Below are 18,993 nucleotides of genomic sequence, written 5' to 3' on the forward strand. Positions count from 1 at the left end.
AGAATAAAAATGTAATAAATAACAACAATGCATAAAGTCTAAGGCAAAGATGTGATGAAATAGTTCACCTACATGGACGGTTATAGCAGTAGGCCTACCTCTGAATAACAATTGCCCAAGCTGGCCTTGGCATCAGCTTAAGCAACATCACTTTAATTCAGCGGCCTAGTTACTCTTAATTTCTGGTTTTGACTATATCAATGCAGATGAACATTTTCTTCTGTTCTCTCCATACACAGCGCACCATGAAATAGGTATGATATGGATATCAATTGACATCAGTTTCCTCTTTAGATTGTATGTGATTTAAGTACATGATGTTAATACATCAATGGAGTATTCTACTTTACTGTACATAAATGAGTGTGATGACAACCTATGAAGATTACACAAACAATCTGGCAATTAAACAAAAGTCAGAACATCTAAGAAATTATGGACTTTAGTCAATTTTGGAATTACAGGTGCTTAGTAGCAAGTCACAAGTAATGACAATCTAGTCACCTAAAGAGGGGGTATTACATTCAAGAAACACTATCAACTAAGCATTTACATTTCTGCACAATACATCTATTGTTCAAGTACTATTACCTAGTCCAAGTCCAATGCCCAGTTTTTTGGTGACACGGAAAATGGAACAAATTTACAGAATTCAGAAAGAACACAGAATTCCCAGAATTTCACACGAAACACAATTTTTCAGGCCCCCAAAATTTGAATTACATGTATGTACTTCAAAGCAATATCTAAAAGAGCAAACCTGTGAGTAAGTAAAAAATCAGCCTGTTTGTGTGTTTGCTAAGCTTTATCTGCATGGAAACTTTAGTTCATATAAGATTATCATTAAATTTCTTTACATTTTTATTTTTACATGTCCCAGAAGAATACTGAATGTGACGATTTAAAACACTGATTCACACGTAGCATTTTTGAAAATGGAAAAACAGGGGACTCTAGGAATACGAAACACACAGAATCATGTTCACACTATACTGACCTTGAATTGTCTCTGAACTTTGTTCCTATCATGTTCAAAGGTTGCTGCTCTTTCAAGAGCTTGGTATTCAGCATCCAGTGCCATGTCTCTCTCAAGTCTTAGTTTATTGCACGTTTTCTGTAAAGCCTGTAGATGAAAGGGTATAAACAGAGCATAATGGTTCATATTATCAAGTATAGTAGAAGTTGGGCCAAGGTCTAGATCTAGTGCTTAAACTTATGGGAAGCCAACAATTTTGTTTACACTGTATGTTTCTTCGTACATGAACGTTGTTTTCAACACATGTTTTAATGGAAGACTAGGTAGTTACTATTCATAAATGGTTATGAAAGAATTAAGCACCAATATGTTGACTAGTTGAAAATCTAGTATTGTTAGAGATTTGAGTCACAACTGGCTGTCCATATTAACTTACACCACAACCTTAGACCAGAGTTTAAACTGAATCTAAATCTAAATTCACCCCTCCCAACACACACATACATGTGCTTTTCATTAAAAAAAAAGTTCACAGGTATAGAAACCAATTGTGAAATGAGTATAATTTGAATATAAAATGGAAAATCCTAATTTTATGAAGGGGAATCCACTGAAAAAAAAAACAATCAGGGGGTGGGGGTGGTTTATATGGAAAATAAAATAAAGAGAAAGCACCTGTAACTCTGCTCTCAAACGTCTATTCTCCGACTCCAGTTTTTTCTCCTTCTTCAGCAGGTCACTCATCTCATTCTGTTTTGCAATTTTGAACATCTCAAAATCCCTCCTCAGCTTCTCCACCTCTGTGCTTTCCAATTCCACAGACAATGAAGACCGAAGACTCATGCCCTTGGGTCTACGTCCAAAAGACCCCACCGAGCGCAGAGCACTGCCCAGTGTCCGTCTCGGTTTCATCTCAATCGGGATACGTTTGATGACCCCGGGCTGGTCATCATCATCCCCATCATTGGGGAAGGAGCTTCCTGTTCCCATGACGATACTTGTACTTTACATCATTCAATTGAAAAAAGTCATTGCATGGTCTACTCAATGTAAATCTGATGCACACCAGTACAAGTTCTCTTCCATTTCTCCATGCCCGTTTCCTTCTCTGAATGGAGGCATATTTAGCTCATCTCAGACCTGAAAAAGGAAGATATGTACATTGCAAATGAATTAGCTTGGTGATGATAGGAGATTTAACCTTTTCATGTCATTGCACATCAGCTATAAAATGACAGGTTACAGTACATCAGTTTTATAGCAAGATTGCTTTTCTTTAACTTCACATTAAATGACAGAGTGCCTCTCTAGTCTTCTGTGCATGCTCAATCTGAATTGAGGTGAATGCTGTCACTGCCACTGGTGGTAGATGTATCAATGTCAGTGAGTGGTGTGGTAACTTATTTTCAGGATGATTGTACAGTCACACTTAATCTGAGGCAAATTAAGGCCACCGCACACCTTACGACCTGACTGGTTTGCGACTGAGTGAGGGGAGATGTGACGTCACTGATCTTGTCGGCTTGAGCGTCGCAGACCGGTCAGAGACAAGTCGCAAGGAAAATTGTAAGGATTTGACATGTCGAATCCTTATGACTGGATCGCAAGCTCTATCCAACTTCCAGCCAATCAGACAGCAGGGTTGCATGACGCGTATATGATAAACAACGCGCATACGCAGTAGTAAGCACACTTTCTTAGTTGCAAAGGCAAAAAGCAAAAAGCGCATGCATGAGTCGCAGATCGGATCGCAAGGTGTGCTGAGTCGAGGCTTATGACTACCTTGCGATTCATCTCCCCTCACTCAGTCGCAGACCAGTCGGGTCGTAAGGTGTGCAGTGGCCTTTATTAACTCACTCAACAGATTTGAAGTAAACCCATTATTTCTTAAACTGATCAATTTCAAAGGCATTTTCAATATTTCATAAAATTCCTGTTTCATTCCTGTGATTCAATAATGTCCCTTTTTTTTACATCTTCTTCTCATGTGCATTTACAATGGGCAATTAAAAGTTTTACAGATTTTTTTACTAAGAATTTTTTTTCTTTCTTGCAAACTCCAGTAAGATTGTTTGCAGGGTTGGCACGTTTTAAACGGTGTGTTTTAAAACATGTTATAAAACGCGTTTTAAAACACCTCATAGACTTGTGTGTTATAAATATGCATGGATGTGATTTTACATGAATATATTTTTTATACTTTTTTTCTTAAGTGGTATATTATTTTCTTCTAACTAAATCTCTTTCTCACCACCACTCTTTTTCTCCTCTCTCTTTCCCCCCTTATTCTCCCCTTTTCCATTGCTTTGTCATGTTCCTTTCCTCCTGTTCAATTATGAAGATCAATCTATATATTCTCATTTTAACAAGCATTTGAGTGTTGTGCTCACTTTTAGACAGGGAAAGAAACACTATTTGAAATAAGCTCAAATATGTAATAGTAGTACTTGAATGAAATGGAAGTGTTGCACAAGCACAATAATATTTTGCGAATAGACAGTATAACTGACATTGTAACCTTGAGGTACACACGAAAGTAGGTGAAACTTGCGCTTTGTAAAGATGGAGAAAAGTAGTTTAATTCAGAATAAGATAATCAGCTAGCAAACCTTAAAGGACAAGTCCACCCCAAGAAAAAGGTATTATGCTGAAAATTTCATCAAAATCGGATGTAAAATAATAAAGTGATGACATTTTAAAGTTTCACTTAATTTCGCAAAACAGTTATATGCGCATCCTGGTTGGTATGCAAATGAGGGGACTGATGACATCACTCACTATTTATTTTGTATGTCGTTATTTTCTCATTGTCATGTGAAATATATTTTTTTTCCTCCCTGAACATGAGTGGAACTACAGTACCACTGTTTTAACATTTTTTGGTTCAGTTAAGTTGGTCATTATTATCAAATCTGTATAAATTGAAATATTTTATTGTTCAAACAATTAAAAAAACAAAAGAAATAGTGAGGGACATCATCAACTCCCTCATTTGCACATCACTGAGTTGTTATAAATGTTTTGTGAAAAATAAGCGAAACTTTAAAATGTCATAACTTTCTTATTTTACATCCGATTTCGATGAAATTTTCAGCATTATGCTTGTTTGAATTTTCTCTACTGATTCAAATCAGCATTTTTCTGGGGTGGATTTGACCTTTAACCCTAACAATCCCAGGGGACTGTAATGGCCCCCTTAAAAATTTCTATGATAAATCCATAAGAACTGCAGGGCCACGCCATATTGTTCAAGACTATTTTTTGGATACATGCATGGATATGCGGTTATGATATTACCATGGAGCTATCAACACATTGATAGCTCCATGATATTACACAAGTAAAGCCAATGCAAATTTTTCGCCAACATTTTATCTGTATCAATATTTGTACTTTTTGTTAATGATTGGAAAATTATTGCCAATAATTTCCATTAAAAAACGATAAAAAAAACCCAAAAGTAACCACAAAACTGTACATAAGAAATTTAAAAAAAAAACAGTTAAAACAAACATTGAAAAAAACAATTTGATTAAAATTCCTCAATTAAAGAAATAAGCAGTTCAAGGGCCTAATATTTATAGATTTAAACCCAAACTTATATTTCATGCACTTGTGGGTACCCGGTAGGACGTGAAAGTCATTGTAGCTTGTCCAGTACTGTGTGCGCCTCACTAGCAACTGACTGGAATAATACTCAGGGAGTGGAGGATGTGCATACATTGTGTGCGGGAATGACTGATTGAATCCGATGACTGGGTTAATAATATATCTGTAAAGCGCTTAGACACGTCGTTCCAATGTATTAAGCGCTATATAAAAGCGGACTATTATTATCATTATTATTACTTAAAATTTGTATAATTGATACAAATGAAATAAAGCATATTGAGTAAATGAAATTAAGCTTTGAAAGCCTATAGTCTATAGATTATGTTGATTTCTTACATAGTGCAACTTCTTCTCACCCCTATAGATTGATAAGACTAAAAAAAACCTGAGACTACATGTATGAGGAATAAACTTATAAAATGTCAACTTAATTTTTTGGCATTCAATTTCCTTGATTTAGTAATTTTGGGAAAAATATGAACTTTTTTGTTGAAAATTCAGTAACAAAAATTGTAGTCATCTCTTAATACTCCAAAAATGTAATTAAAACATCATGAGCTTAAATCATATTGTATTAATTGTATAATTTAATTGATTTACAGGAAAATTACATCGTTCGTTGGAAAAAAACGTTTTAAAACGATTTAAAACGTTTTAAAACAATAAAAAACGTTTTATTTGTTTTTTTTAATAAAAAACGTTTTTTATTACAACCCTGATTGCTTGTGTATGCTGTAGATCCAGTCATTATCATTATGAAATTTTTCGCAGATTACTGTGAGTGGGAACAGTGGAAGTTTCTGACCGTATTTTAATGAGTTTAAGCATGAAATATGAGTCAGGTCGGCAGAAGAAAACACCATAAGTAGGCTTGGCAATGAGCGCTAGATGGCACTGCCGGGGATGTGCTCAAAATTTGTGTGTGTGCGTTGGCCCAATTTTCAATTCCCTGCTGCCGATATCGCTTCCGTGATGCAGTACATGTATGACAGGGAGGAAGAATACTTTTTTTCCCCTCCTTGATTGCACTCCTGTGTGGTAAATGCAGCGGCATTGTAACCGGCTGGATTTAAGCTGGATTCTGATACCAAATTTAGCTTCAAAATCCAACGTAATCCACTCAAAATGAGCCCATATCTGTCAATAAATCAAAGATTTTGATCTACGCTATTTTCAAGTTTTGCCACATTCTTTTCTCATTTTAAGGGGTTAAGGTGGGATGACAAACCAATTTATTGATCATTTTCGCAACTTGAATTGTTGAAGTTTCCGTGTGTGGCCGTGAAATGCAAGCCTAGTGCAGCACACCATGCATACTGGAGCCATGTTGATATAGGCTTGCATTATTAATTTCATGGATTTACGCTAGCGTGCTGAGACGTTTTCACACAAGATGAGTATGCGTCCGACATAAAGCTGAGCGAGAACCAATTTCGTCTATGTATTTTTTGACACATAAACATGTGAGCTATTTTGCTACAGAAATATGACATTTCTGTAACTTTTAAGTACATGTAAGTTTCATTAAGTTTTTGGTGTTGAGGATTATGTTGGTGTATTTTTTATGACAAATAAAGAGCTTTCTAAAATCCTACCTACCAAAATAAACAATGTTTTACTTACACATGTATAATATTACATGCGCACCTGCACTTCAAAAACAAGAGCTTTTAATAATAAATAATTGTATGTGATAAGTTCCCCTCTTAGGTTCTACACACAAAACCAGTACGTTTATCTTCATCATCTTGAAGCATGGACAGGTATAACCGTCGTTTCTGGGGATTTCTTGAACCATTTCTGACATTTCACTGTCAATCTCCATTCACCATCAGTAGTACGTTAGTGCGAGCCTGCAGGTGTAATCATATCACCCAATTCGGGCCTGTAGTGTATTGTCTAGATTTTTTTTTTTTTTTTTTTTGGGGGGGGGGTCTAAATGACAGAAAATCAGCTTTAACGATGGCCCACATTTTTCTTTAGATTCTAAGCTTTCTCTTGATACTATTAATTTTCAAATAAAATACAAAAAATATACTGATTATTTATTTCTTACTTGTTAAAAATTTTCACTGGAGATGCAATTTGGCAGCCGTGTGTAGCCGCCCTCTTCTTCTTCTTTTTCTGTCTTGTGGTGTGTTGGCAACCAGTCAAAAAATTACTATTTTTGCCACTGCTTTAATTTGGAGCCTTCTTTGAGAGGATGAAAAGCATCTTTCCTTTCATCCTTTCTTTTTTTTTTTTTACTTTCCTATTTTCCTTCTCATTTTCCCCCATTTTTTCTCCTTCTGTTTTCTTTTCTGTTCATCTTTCTTTTTTTCTTTTTTCTTTTCTTTTTCTTCTTTTTTTCTACCTCTTTTTTTTTTTTCCTTTTCTTTTTTTCTGTTCGTTCTACGTTCGTTAAGTTAGGCTTTTATCAAAGCTTTCCAATTAGAATTTTTGATATCCTGGGCAAATCAATGCAAGCGACAAGTTCCAAACGCACGCATCCACAATTAGCAATATGAAGACAAGCACAGTGGCACAAATCGCAATATATATGTATGGCGACTGGTAAAGACGTCTGTAAGGATGATAACAAGGTGGCAAATTACGATGACCAACAAAAGGATCGAGGATGACTATGTTTTCATCATCTTTGGAAAGGAATTAGCAGTAACTGCGGTCTAAGGTACAAAATTTCTTAATTTTCTTTATGTTTTCTTGTCAAGTTGGATGTAATTTCTTTTTTAAATCCTGATATTTCATGTACAAACTAGCACATTAAAGATGTGGAGTTCATCCGGCATCTCGCAAGTAATTAAACAAAATTTTCAATTTCAGCCCAGTTGACACTGTAGGGAATTACATTGGTGACATAAATTGAGGAAACAAAATTGAAATTAGTGAAATGATAGAGAAGAAGCATTTTTTGTGATTTATGAATAAATTTCATATAGATTTATAAGCATAAATAATTTTCTAGTCAAAATTTCGAAAATTCTGTCTAGAATCTTGGTGAACGTCATAGCTCTCAGATGGAACAAAAAAAAATCAAAATCGGTCAACAAATAAATAAGAATTTATTTGAGATTATGAATAAAATTTGCATAAATTAGCATAAGTAATTTTTTAGTAAAAATATTCTGTGTACAAGTTTGGTGAACCTCATGCAGCTCTACCAGATGGAACAAAAAAATCAAAATTGGTCAATAACATAAAGAAGGGCATTTTCTGTGAATCATTATTAGCATAAATGTAGCTCTCAGATGGAACAAAAAAATCAAAATCGGTCAACAAATAAATAAGAATTTATTTGTGATTATGAATAAAAAAACATTGTTTCTGGGGATTTATTCAACAATTTCTGACATTTTACTATAATCCCCATTCACCGACGGTAGTGTGTTAGTGCGAGCCTGCATGTGAAATCTGGTCAGCAATTCGGAGGACCGGTTTTGTCCAGATTTTAATTTCTTTTAGATTCTAAATGACATTATATTATCTTGAACACGAAGGCCCACTATTTTCTTTAGACTCTAATATTTCTTTTGATACAATGTAAGTTCTATAAAATATCGAAAATATACGTTATCGATGAGTTATTCCCCAGGTTATTCCTTATTTTTTTAATTTTCTGCCGGAGAGGAAAAAATGGCAGCCCTCAACGAGTTGTGCTTTTATCAAGGCTTTCCGATTAAATTTTTGATATCCTGGGCAAATCAATGCAAGCGACAAGTTCCAAACGCACGCATCCACAATTAGCAATATGAAGACAAGCACAGTGGCACAAATCGCAATATATATGTATGGCGACTGGTAAAGACGTCTGTAAGGATGATAACAAGGTGGCAAATTACGATGACCAACAAAAGGATCGAGGATGACTATGTTTTCATCATCTTTGGAAAGGAATTAGCAGTAACTGCGGTCTAAGGTACAAAATTTCTTAATTTTCTTAATGTTTTCTTGTCAAGTTGGATGTAATTTCTTTTTTTAAATCCTGATATTTCATGTACAAACTAGCACATTAAAGATGTGGAGTTCATCCGGCATCTCGCAAGTAATTAAACAAAATTTTCAATTTCAGCCCAGTTGACACTGTAGGGAATTACATTGGTGACATAAATTGAGGAAACAAAATTGAAATTAGTGAAATGATAGAGAAGAAGCATTTTTTGTGATTTATGAATAAATTTCATATAGATTTATAAGCATAAATAATTTTCTAGTCAAAATTTCGAAAATTCTGTCTAGAATCTTGGTGAACGTCATAGCTCTCAGATGGAACAAAAAAAATCAAAATCGGTCAACAAATAAATAAGAATTTATTTGAGATTATGAATAAAATTTGCATAAATTAGCATAAGTAATTTTTTAGTAAAAATATTCTGTGTACAAGTTTGGTGAACCTCATGCAGCTCTACCAGATGGAACAAAAAAATCCAAATTGGTAAATAAAATAAAGAAGGGCATTTTCTGTGAATCATTATTAGCATAAATGTAGCTCTCAGATGGAACAAAAAAATCAAAATCGGTCAACAAATAAATAAGAATTTATTTGTGATTATGAATAAAAAAACATTGTTTCTGGGGATTTATTCAACAATTTCTGACATTTTACTATAATCCCCATTCACCGACGGTAGTGTGTTAGTGCGAGCCTGCATGTGAAATCTGGTCAGCAATTCGGAGAACCGGTTTTGTCCAGATTTTAATTTCTTTTAGATTCTAAATGACATTATATTATCTTGAACACGAAGGCCTACTATTTTCGTTAGACTCTAATATTTCTTTTGATACAATATAAGTTCTATAAAATATCGAAAATATACGTTATCGATGAGTTATTCCCCGGGTTATTCCTTATTTTTTTAATTTTCTGCCGGAGAGGAAAAAATGGCAGCCCTCAACGAGTTGTGCTTTTATCAAGGCTTTCCGATTAAATTTTTGATATCCTGGGCAAATCAATGCAAGCGACAAGTTCCAAACGCACGCATCCACAATTAGCAATATGAAGACAAGCACAGTGGCACAAATCGCAATATATATGTATGGCGACTGGTAAAGACGTCTGTAAGGATGATAACAAGGTGGCAAATTACGATGACCAACAAAAGGATCGAGGATGACTATGTTTTCATCATCTTTGGAAAGGAATTAGCAGTAACTGCGGTCTAAGGTACAAAATTTCTTAATTTTCTTTATGTTTTCTTGTCAAGTTGGATGTAATTTCTTTTTTTAAATCCTGATATTTCATGTACAAACTAGCACATTAAAGATGTGGAGTTCATCCGGCATCTCGCAAGTAATTAAACAAAATTTTCAATTTCAGCCCAGTTGACACTGTAGGGAATTACATTGGTGACATAAATTGAGGAAACAAAATTGAAATTAGTGAAATGATAGAGAAGAAGCATTTTTTGTGATTTATGAATAAATTTCATATAGATTTATAAGCATAAATAATTTTCTAGTCAAAATTTCGAAAATTCTGTCTAGAATCTTGTTGAATGTCATAGCTCGCAGATGGAACAAAAAAAATCAAAATCGGTCAACAAATAAATAAGAATTTATTTGAGATTATGAATAAAATTTGCATAAATTAGCATAAGTAATTTTTTAGTAAAAATATTCTGTGTACAAGTTTGGTGAACCTCATGCAGCTCTACCAGATGGAACAAAAAAAATCCAAATTGGTCAATAACATAAAGAAGGGCATTTTCTGTGAATCATTATTAGCATAAATGTAGCTCTCAGATGGAACAAAAAAATCAAAATCGGTCAACAAATAAATAAGAATTTATTTGTGATTATGAATAAAAAAACATTGTTTCTGGGGATTTATTCAACAATTTCTGACATTTTACTATAATCCCCATTCACCGACGGTAGTGTGTTAGTGCGAGCCTGCATGTGAAATCTGGTCAGCAATTCGGAGGACCGGTTTTGTCCAGATTTTAATTTCTTTTAGATTCTAAATGACATTATATTATCTTGAACACGAAGGCCCACTATTTTCGTTAGACTCTAATCTTTCTTTTGATACAATGTAAGTTCTATAAAATATCGAAAATATACGTTATCGATGAGTTATTCCCCGGGTTATTCCTTATTTTTTTAATTTTCTGCCGGAGAGGAAAAAATGGCGTGTGTGTGTGTGTGTGTATTTGAGTTTTGTCAGACGTGTATCAATCAGATATGATTATTTACGTCTGGGACCGACCTTTAACGTCACCATCCGAAAGACGTGACCAGGGCTCGAACCTCTGCATCAATTTGTAACTTCCCCGCATAGCTTGGATTACAGGCGCACGCCACAACGCCCAGCCCTCAACGAGTTGTGCTTTTATCAAGGCTTTCCGATTAAATTTTCGATATCCTGGCCAATCAATGCGAGTTCCGAACGCACGCACATCTACAAGCGCAAAGCAGCAGCACAAATCGCGATATATAGCGACTGGTAAATACGTCTGTAAGGATGATGACGTCATCAAAGGTGGCAACTTACAGACCAACGAAAGGATCGAAGATGACGATGTTTCGATCATCATTTGAAAGGAATTAGCGGTAACTGCGGTCTAAGGTACGATATTTCTGAATTTTAAACATTTTTTCTTAAATATGGATGTGATTTCTTTTTCATAATGTGACATTTTATGTACAAAAAAATGATCGGAAAATCAGTTTTCCGCCGAATGTTAGATCTAACGTTACTGCTAGTAATAGTATAGTATTGCTAATACGTTATACGTACGGGCCTCCAAGCTCTATGTATTGGTGAGTAAGCCAACGCAGTTCAGCGGAACAACCAAAATACAGAGACTGAAGCTTTTGGTCTACACTTATTAATAATAATATTATCTGTCTCTGGAAGAATAAGACAGCACACACAGAAAATAGCACAAGGGACTAGGAGTAGGACCATGCTAAGTAACATAACAACCTACCAAAACATCCAGAGATAGATGTCTATACTAATTTGCTTACATACTGACTTGCCAGCAAGAACTCATTCTTACCTCGACATGTAGCTGCAATTGTTTAAACGTTGACACGACGAGATTTCTTTTCAGCTTTCCATTCATTCATCTGCCTTTTTCTTGACTCCGATCCCGAGGCCGAGTGACGGGTCCGATCAGCAACAAACATTAACTTTCTGAAAAAAACTACCGCATGTCACAAGAGGGCAGTATACCCCCAGCGCAATAGTGTCCCTGTATAGAACACTACAGCGCAAGGCCCTATATAAATGGTATGAACAGGCGCATGGGTGTCGATCAGGGGGTGGGGGATATATCCCCCCAATATTTCAAGTGGGGGGGGGGGGGGATGGCCTGTATTATCATCCCCTTCAATAATTTAGGGTAGAAAAATTATAATAATGATGATGAAAAAATGAAAAGTTTGATCATGATGATTATAGTGATGATCATGATGATTAAAGTATGCCATCAATCAGTTTGTTTCCCTCGCAATTTGTGTATATTGTTATTAAGTAAAAACATTCTTTTCCAGGACTTTTAAACAGATGGGTGGAGGTTCAAGATGAAAAGAAATTTACTTCTCCAACATCCCAGGAAAAGATCATTCAAATCATTGCACACAAAGTATAGGCCGAGAAGTTGTTAAGAACATTGGAGAGCATGGCATATATGGAAACATGATTGATGGCACACAGGATGTTTCAGGAATGGAGCAGGAAGCAATTTGCTTCAGACACATTGACACAAACTTTGATGTTCAAGAGAGTTTTGTGGGTTTGTACAACATCCCTGATACCTGCAGCGAAACCATTGCAAACATGATATTTGATGTCATGACGCGTCTTCAGTTGAACCCCCGAAATCTCAGGGGCGGTATTCTGAAAGCTCAATTAGCGCTCAATTAGCATTTTGGTATTCTGAAGAGTCACTTAAGGACGTTCCACAGTTAAAGTGAAATCCATGTCATTTTCACCAAACTTTGCACATAAATACTTTAGAACCTTAATATTCGAAATATGCAAAAATTAACATAGGTCCATGTGCTTGATTTTTTGCTATAGAGCTTCAAAGTTCACCCACATTGATGTTCTTAAGAATTGCGCTTTCAAAAGAATTTGGCATTTTTAGACCGCCCAAGATTACTACAATGAGTTTAAACCTCCATTACTCAGTCAAAATACATGAAAAAGTCATCAAATTTCGCAAGAGAGTTAATAATTGTATCGTTAGAATGGAGAATTTATTAATAGTGCTATTTGTTTGCAATATTAAGTTTAACAGCACTGTCAGTTCTTAAAAATGGCGTAAAAGTTAACAAAATCCCAATCTAAAAAATGTAAAATTTCAGTAACAAACTACAAACGTACAATAAATGCTGCACTTTATTCAAAATCCATGTCATTTTCACCAAAATTTGCAGAGTTGTAGAGGAAGGTATACCTAAGAGGTACAAACATTAAAAAATAGGGGTTCATGTGCTTGTTTTTAAACTATCAGCATTTTTATTAGAGCAAATGTGCTTTTTAAAACACAAAAAATGGGCCGAATGCTTAGTATCTATGTGAAGAAAATATCAAAACCACTCTACCATTTATTCAAACTCGGGGTAATATATGTGATTCTTGGCAGCACTGCAGAGTAAAGTATTTTGAAATTGTAGATAATATTTTTTTGAATGGTCCATGAAATAATTCATTTTTTAGCTTCATGAAATAACGCATCGGATCTGCAATTAAAGTGCAGAAGATGAGAAAAATCAGCTCATACCCGCAGCTAATTAATCACCTGTTCATCCATTGTGACGTCAGCGCGCAGCGTGTAAACTATGCGCAGATCATAATGCGCACAAATATAACTGTGGAACGTCCTTAAGTGCCCCTTTCCTTATTTGGCAGGGTTGCGTTGCGCGCACTTGCAATAGTACGCGTTATGACCGCGCGAAGACTTAATTGAGTAGTTCAGAGACTTTTGGTATTCTGAAAAGTCTCATAGCGCTCAATTAACTATATTTTCATTGGAAGGAGATAATTGTGCTTTAAGGTCTTTTAAATTGAAATCATCAAAAATCAAAATGGCTGTTTTTCTCTTTGACCTCAATGACCACAGCATGGCATACCGGAATCGCTATCATAATGTAGACAGATATTGCCTGGAGAAATGAATCGTTCTGATTTTCGAAAGAATTATAGGCTGAATTATGAAGAATATGAGTGGTTGTGTGACTACATCCGTAATGACGAAGTATTTGAACGTAGACAGGAAAATGGAAGAGTGCTGTCAGTAGAACTAAAGGTGGCAGCAGCGCTGCGTTTTTTCGCTAGTGGCAGTTTTCAAAACGTTGTAGGGGACGTTGCTGGGATCAGTCAGCCTTCCCAAAGTAGGGCTGTTGCGGCTGTTACCGATGCAATCACCCGCAAGGCTTCTGATTTCATCAATTTTACTTTAGAACCAACCGCAACAAGCAAATCAAACTTTGCAGCAATTGCTGGAATGCCCAATACAATTGGATGTATTGATTGTACACATGTTTACATTCGTGCACCTCGAGAGAACGAGAACATATACGTCAACCGCAAGAATCGTCATTCAATTAATGTCCAAGGAATCGTGGATTCTAAAATGAGATTTGTTAACGTTGTGGCAAAATGGCCAGGGTCTTCTCATGATTCCTACATATGGGAAACAAGCAATGTTCTGAATGATTTCAGGATGGGAAGGATGCCACCAGGATGGTTATTGGGTACGGATATATTTTTTTTCCCGATCATTTTAAGCATATTTCTCTGAAACTAAGAAAAGGTATTCCGGGCATATAGGCCTATACATTCAAACAAACGAAACGGACTACCGTATAAATAATAATTAAAAAAAGTGTAGGATATGGGAGGGGGCGGATGTCCGGACACTTTATATTTTTGAAGCCTTCTTTTTTTGTCTTTGGATTACACTAAAAATGTTAATTCAATAGTTGTAATCATCTTCTTTTTTTGTTATCGATAATATTTCCTAACATTTTGTACTAAAAACTTGATGAAACTTCAATTCGCTTGTAAATATTTCCAAATGACTTTCTAAAATTGATCGTCCGGATACAATAACTGGGTATATATGATTTTTGTAAATACTTTTTATCATCATTATTATTTGATCATGTTTGATTGCGTGATGGGTGCGTTTGTTAATCAATTCCATATAAAGCTCACTATCTCACAACGATCCATATTGGAAAGATGTACAAAATATACAAAATGTATAGAGCTTTCTAGGATAGCACACAGGGTGGGCATTAACCCGAATTTTACTATGGTCTCAACTTTATGCCATATCAAAATATTCCCCCAAAATCAATGAAACTGTCTTCACACTAAGTAATATTTTTGTTTCTCCCTTTATTTTTTTTATTTCTTTGTTTCTTTTTTACTTCGTACCTTTTTGAATTGATTTATTCACTTACTTCATGCAATCTATATATCCTTCCATCTCTTTGTTTTTGTGGCTTCTTCAACCCTTTCTCTTTCATTCAATTCCTTCTTTCAACACTCCCTTCCTTTGCATTCTTCCTTTCATCTTTCTGTCTTCATTCATTCCTCCCTTGCCTAATTAAAAATTATTGGAAACAAAACGATACTCTTGGCAAGTATTCCCTTAAATGAACCACTTAACAAGTACAGCAATATTTTATTGTTATGTCACGGGTCGTCGGTTTTACCATTACACATCATTTGGTTAAAGGACAAGTCTATCCCAACAAAAAGTTGATTTGAAAAAAGGAGAAAAATCCAACAAGCAAAACACTGAAAATTTCATCAAAATCGGATCTAAAATAAGAAAGTTATGATATTTTAAAGTTTTGCTTAATTTCACAAAACAGTTATATGCACATACTGGCTAGTATGCAGACGAGGAGACTGATGACGTCACCCATTCACTATTTCTTTTGCATTTTATTACATGAAATATGAAATATTCTCATTTTCTCCTCCTTGTCAAGTGAAAGAGAGTTTTATTTCCCCCTGAACATGTGGAATTACCATTATTTTAATAGTTTATGGTCAAGTGAGGTTGGTCCTTAATTGTCAAATCTGTAAAAATTGAAATATTGTATTATTCAAACAAAAACAAAAAACAAATAGTGAGTCATATGCGGATCCAGGGGGGGCGAGGAGCCCGGGACCCCCCCCCCCTATTGGCGGAGCAAAAAAAAGAAAAGGAAAGGAAAGAAAGAAAAAAGGGGGAAAGAGGAGGGGAAAAGAAAAGAGAAAAAGAAGAGGAGGAAGACGAGTGAATATAAGATGAGGGGGAGACTTGGAAAATAAAAAGAATATTTTAAATTTTTATGTAACTATATAAAATTTTCTTTTACTCTCCCCTCTCCTATATCTATTTTTCCCTTTCTTCCCCTTGCTTTTCTCTCTTCTACTTTTCTCTCTCTTCCCCTCTCCTCTCCCTCCACACTCTTTTCTTTCCCCTCTCCCTTTCTTTTATTTTATTTTCTTTCATTTTCTTATCTTTTTCTTTTCTCCTCTCCCTCTCTTGTTATCCTTCTCCTTTCCTCTATCTTTTTTTATCCCCTTTCTTTTCTTTCCCATCTGCCATCTCCTTTTCCTTTTATCCTCTCCCTTCAATTTTTTCAGCTCCTACTTTTTCTTATTCCCCTCCTTTCTCTTCCTTCACCTTTTCTCTCTTTTTCATCTTCCCTTCCCCCTCTCGTTCTTTCTTTTCTTATTCCTTTCTTTTCTGTCTGTCTTTTTTTTTTTTGGGGGGGGGGACATGCATCCGTTACTACGTTAGGATTTCAGTGAATGTCTGTTAAGAAGGAGCACGGAGGCTCCCATCCGTGGTTTTATTGTCTCATCGAGGAATTTCACCCACTTTATTTCTACCCGCCCTCTAAGATATATTCCCCTCCATTCTTATCAACTCTCTCATCGTTCTTTCCGCACCCCGCAAAATATAATAAATATGTTACATAATCAGGAAACCACTTTAGACACCATTTTGAATGATGAGTTTTCCTTACATTTTTAAGCCATAAAATACAATGTATTTAGATTTACGGTTGAGTAACTTACCATATGATATCTTCTTTCTGCCCGTTGCTAGGCTGGCTAAAGTCGTAAGGGCCCCTAATTCACATGCTTTATTTGAACTTGAAGTGTCTGCTGCCATCTCTGAGAACCCTGTCGGTGTCTCGACTCCACCTAACACTCCATCAAGCGCTTCCTGACCTATGAAATCGATTAACAACTCTTGCCACTGCTCGAGAGGAGCGGGTGGTGGTCCACCTCCAGTACCCCCCATCAATCTCTTCCAGTGGTTGTAGGCTTTCTTGACAGAGGATTTTAGGTTGCTAAGTTTAACCCTTAGCTCCTCGACGGATCGCTGGTTTCCTGCAGCGTAGCTAACCGCCTCTGAAATATTTTTCCAAGCTTGCATTTTCATATTGTGTGTCAAATTTGCACTAAGACTAAGAGGGTCACAAAGAGTCCCTTTTCTTGATATGCACTCTCTGATTAGGATATCAATCTCATCTTGAGTGAAATTCTCACTTCTCCTGTTGGTTTTCACTGATTTTGCCTTCGGCATAACTGTGATCGACACCGTGTAAAAGAAGTTTTTTCTTGAAACACTGTGTAAGTCGACGGAGAATGCGGCGGAAAGAAGAGAGAGATGACGATAGGTCATACCCGTGAGTGTAATAGATAATACTCGTGTATGTTGTTCTACGCGTTTTGTACACAGTACAACAACAGCAGGGTAGCCGCACCGCGGTGTCTGTATTAGTCTATGGCAACGAACGTAGAGGGCAGCAACACACAAGCGTGTTGCTATAAGGAAGGTCAACTCGATACGCGCATGCAGCTGAGCTGCGCGCGTATTTTATTGTTCATGCCAACGAAATCAAATGCCGATCCAATACAACAACAAATTAGTAGCGATCAAAAAACGAATATGAAAGAATATGACTACAACAATATCAAAGATAACTTAAAAAATATGTTGAGGAATATACATACATATAAAAACATACTTTGATATTTAAAACTTTACAAATATAAGTTTCAGGAAACTAAAATCATTACCAAATCGGTGATTGTTGTTATCAGCGATTTCACCAGACGGCTGTATTAGGTGATTTTCGTCGAGACGATTTTGTGACCACTCGCAAAGCATTTCGGGATTGAATATAACCACCTTATTTTCTCTGAGCTCTTCGCTGAACCCATCATCAGTGCAGCTGCAGCGCAGCGCGCAGCCAATGCAATGCATCCGATGCATGGGTTGTTTTTTCGCCGTCCATGCCATGGTCTCGGACTCAGAGTTGAAATTTAGACCCGGATTTCGGGGATACAGCGCCTTTATTTCAGATTTATAGACTTAAAAGTCAAATGACATTTAAAATTTGAAATCTAACCTTGAACAATCATCGTTGATAAACATCAGCGCTGAAGCCATTACACTTCAAATCAGGCCAGGCAAATTAGACGTCATTGTCTAAGTTACTAGATCTATGACGAGTCGCCTGAAGCCCCAGCGCATCATCAACGTCACTAGCTAGCTGCGCGACCGGCCCAGACTCGGCGCACCCAGGCCAGAAAAATGACCTCGATTATTACGGTGGTTGTCTATGCATTTATTAGTGGTGCAGCGAAATTCAGCAGAAGAAAATAAGAGATATGAGGTATCCTCGTCACAGGCTTAATATTCCAAAATGAGGAAAAATGTCAAAATCATGATTATTTAAGCTAAATATTTTCTTTAAAAATAAAAGTAATATTTTTAATATTTATACCTAGAATAACCGATCTAATAATTTTTCATTAAAAAATATTTGAAATTAACAAATGAAAAAAAATCAACTCGACAAATTTCCCAAAACCCCACCTTATTTTTTAAAGTGGTCACAAAATTCGAGCGGAGTTGACCTTCCTTAGAGCAACACGCTTGTGTGTTGCTGCCCTCTACGTTCGTTGGTCTATGGTCTGTACACGGGAAAGACGCAGCGCGTAAAGCAGACGATTCTACATTGTAAGAGCGCGTCTGATTGGTCAAATCAGTTTGAGTGGGGAGTGGCCTAAAGGGAGTTAATTGAGCGCTAATAGAGTTTTCAGAATACGAATTTGGAGGTCTATTAGCGCTCCATTAAATGGGTAACTTATGAGGATATTTAAGTGGAAACTTACGAGACTTTTCAGAATACCCACCCAGAGCACAGACTTACGACGGCGCGGCGCTGCAAATATGAAAGGAAAGCACAACGGATGCCAAGCAAAAGTGAAGTCAAAGCAACCACTTGCTCTTCATTTCCACTGTGCCTCCCACATGGCGAATCTCGTCCTCGAGCATGCTGTGACAGCTTGCCAGCCGATTCGTGATGCCATCCAATGGTGCAATGACCTCGGAGTTCTATTCAAGAGATCTGGAAGATACAAGGTTAGA

The 18,993-nt window shown here is 36.2% G+C and overlaps 2 protein-coding genes across 2 annotated transcripts in view; both read right to left on the bottom strand.

Annotated features, from left to right (window-relative positions):
* LOC129260118 (nephrocystin-3-like) overlaps nt 1–11,743 on the bottom strand; it is a 41,604-nt gene extending 29,861 nt beyond the window's left edge. The window contains exons 1-3 of the mRNA XM_054898172.2: nt 11,590–11,743; nt 1,652–2,116; nt 998–1,123 (exon numbers count right to left, since the gene is read on the bottom strand). Of these exons, the coding sequence (XP_054754147.2) occupies nt 998–1,123; nt 1,652–1,966 (441 nt within the window). The 5' untranslated portion in view covers nt 1,967–2,116; nt 11,590–11,743. The remainder of the gene's footprint in view (nt 1–997; nt 1,124–1,651; nt 2,117–11,589) is intronic.
* Nucleotides 11,744–15,069: 3,326 nt separating this feature from the next.
* LOC129280685 (uncharacterized) lies at nt 15,070–16,995 on the bottom strand. Its single transcript, XM_064103999.1, has 2 exons — nt 16,626–16,995; nt 15,070–15,149 (listed from the first exon to the last, which is right to left on the bottom strand). Exons 1-2 carry the CDS (start codon nt 16,993–16,995, stop codon nt 15,070–15,072), a joined length of 450 nt encoding a protein of 149 aa, XP_063960069.1.
* Between the last annotated feature and the right edge of the window lie 1,998 nt (nt 16,996–18,993).

The sequence above is a fragment of the Lytechinus pictus genome, chromosome 1, assembly GCF_037042905.1.
Source record: "Lytechinus pictus isolate F3 Inbred chromosome 1, Lp3.0, whole genome shotgun sequence".
NCBI lineage: Eukaryota > Metazoa > Echinodermata > Echinoidea > Temnopleuroida > Toxopneustidae > Lytechinus > Lytechinus pictus.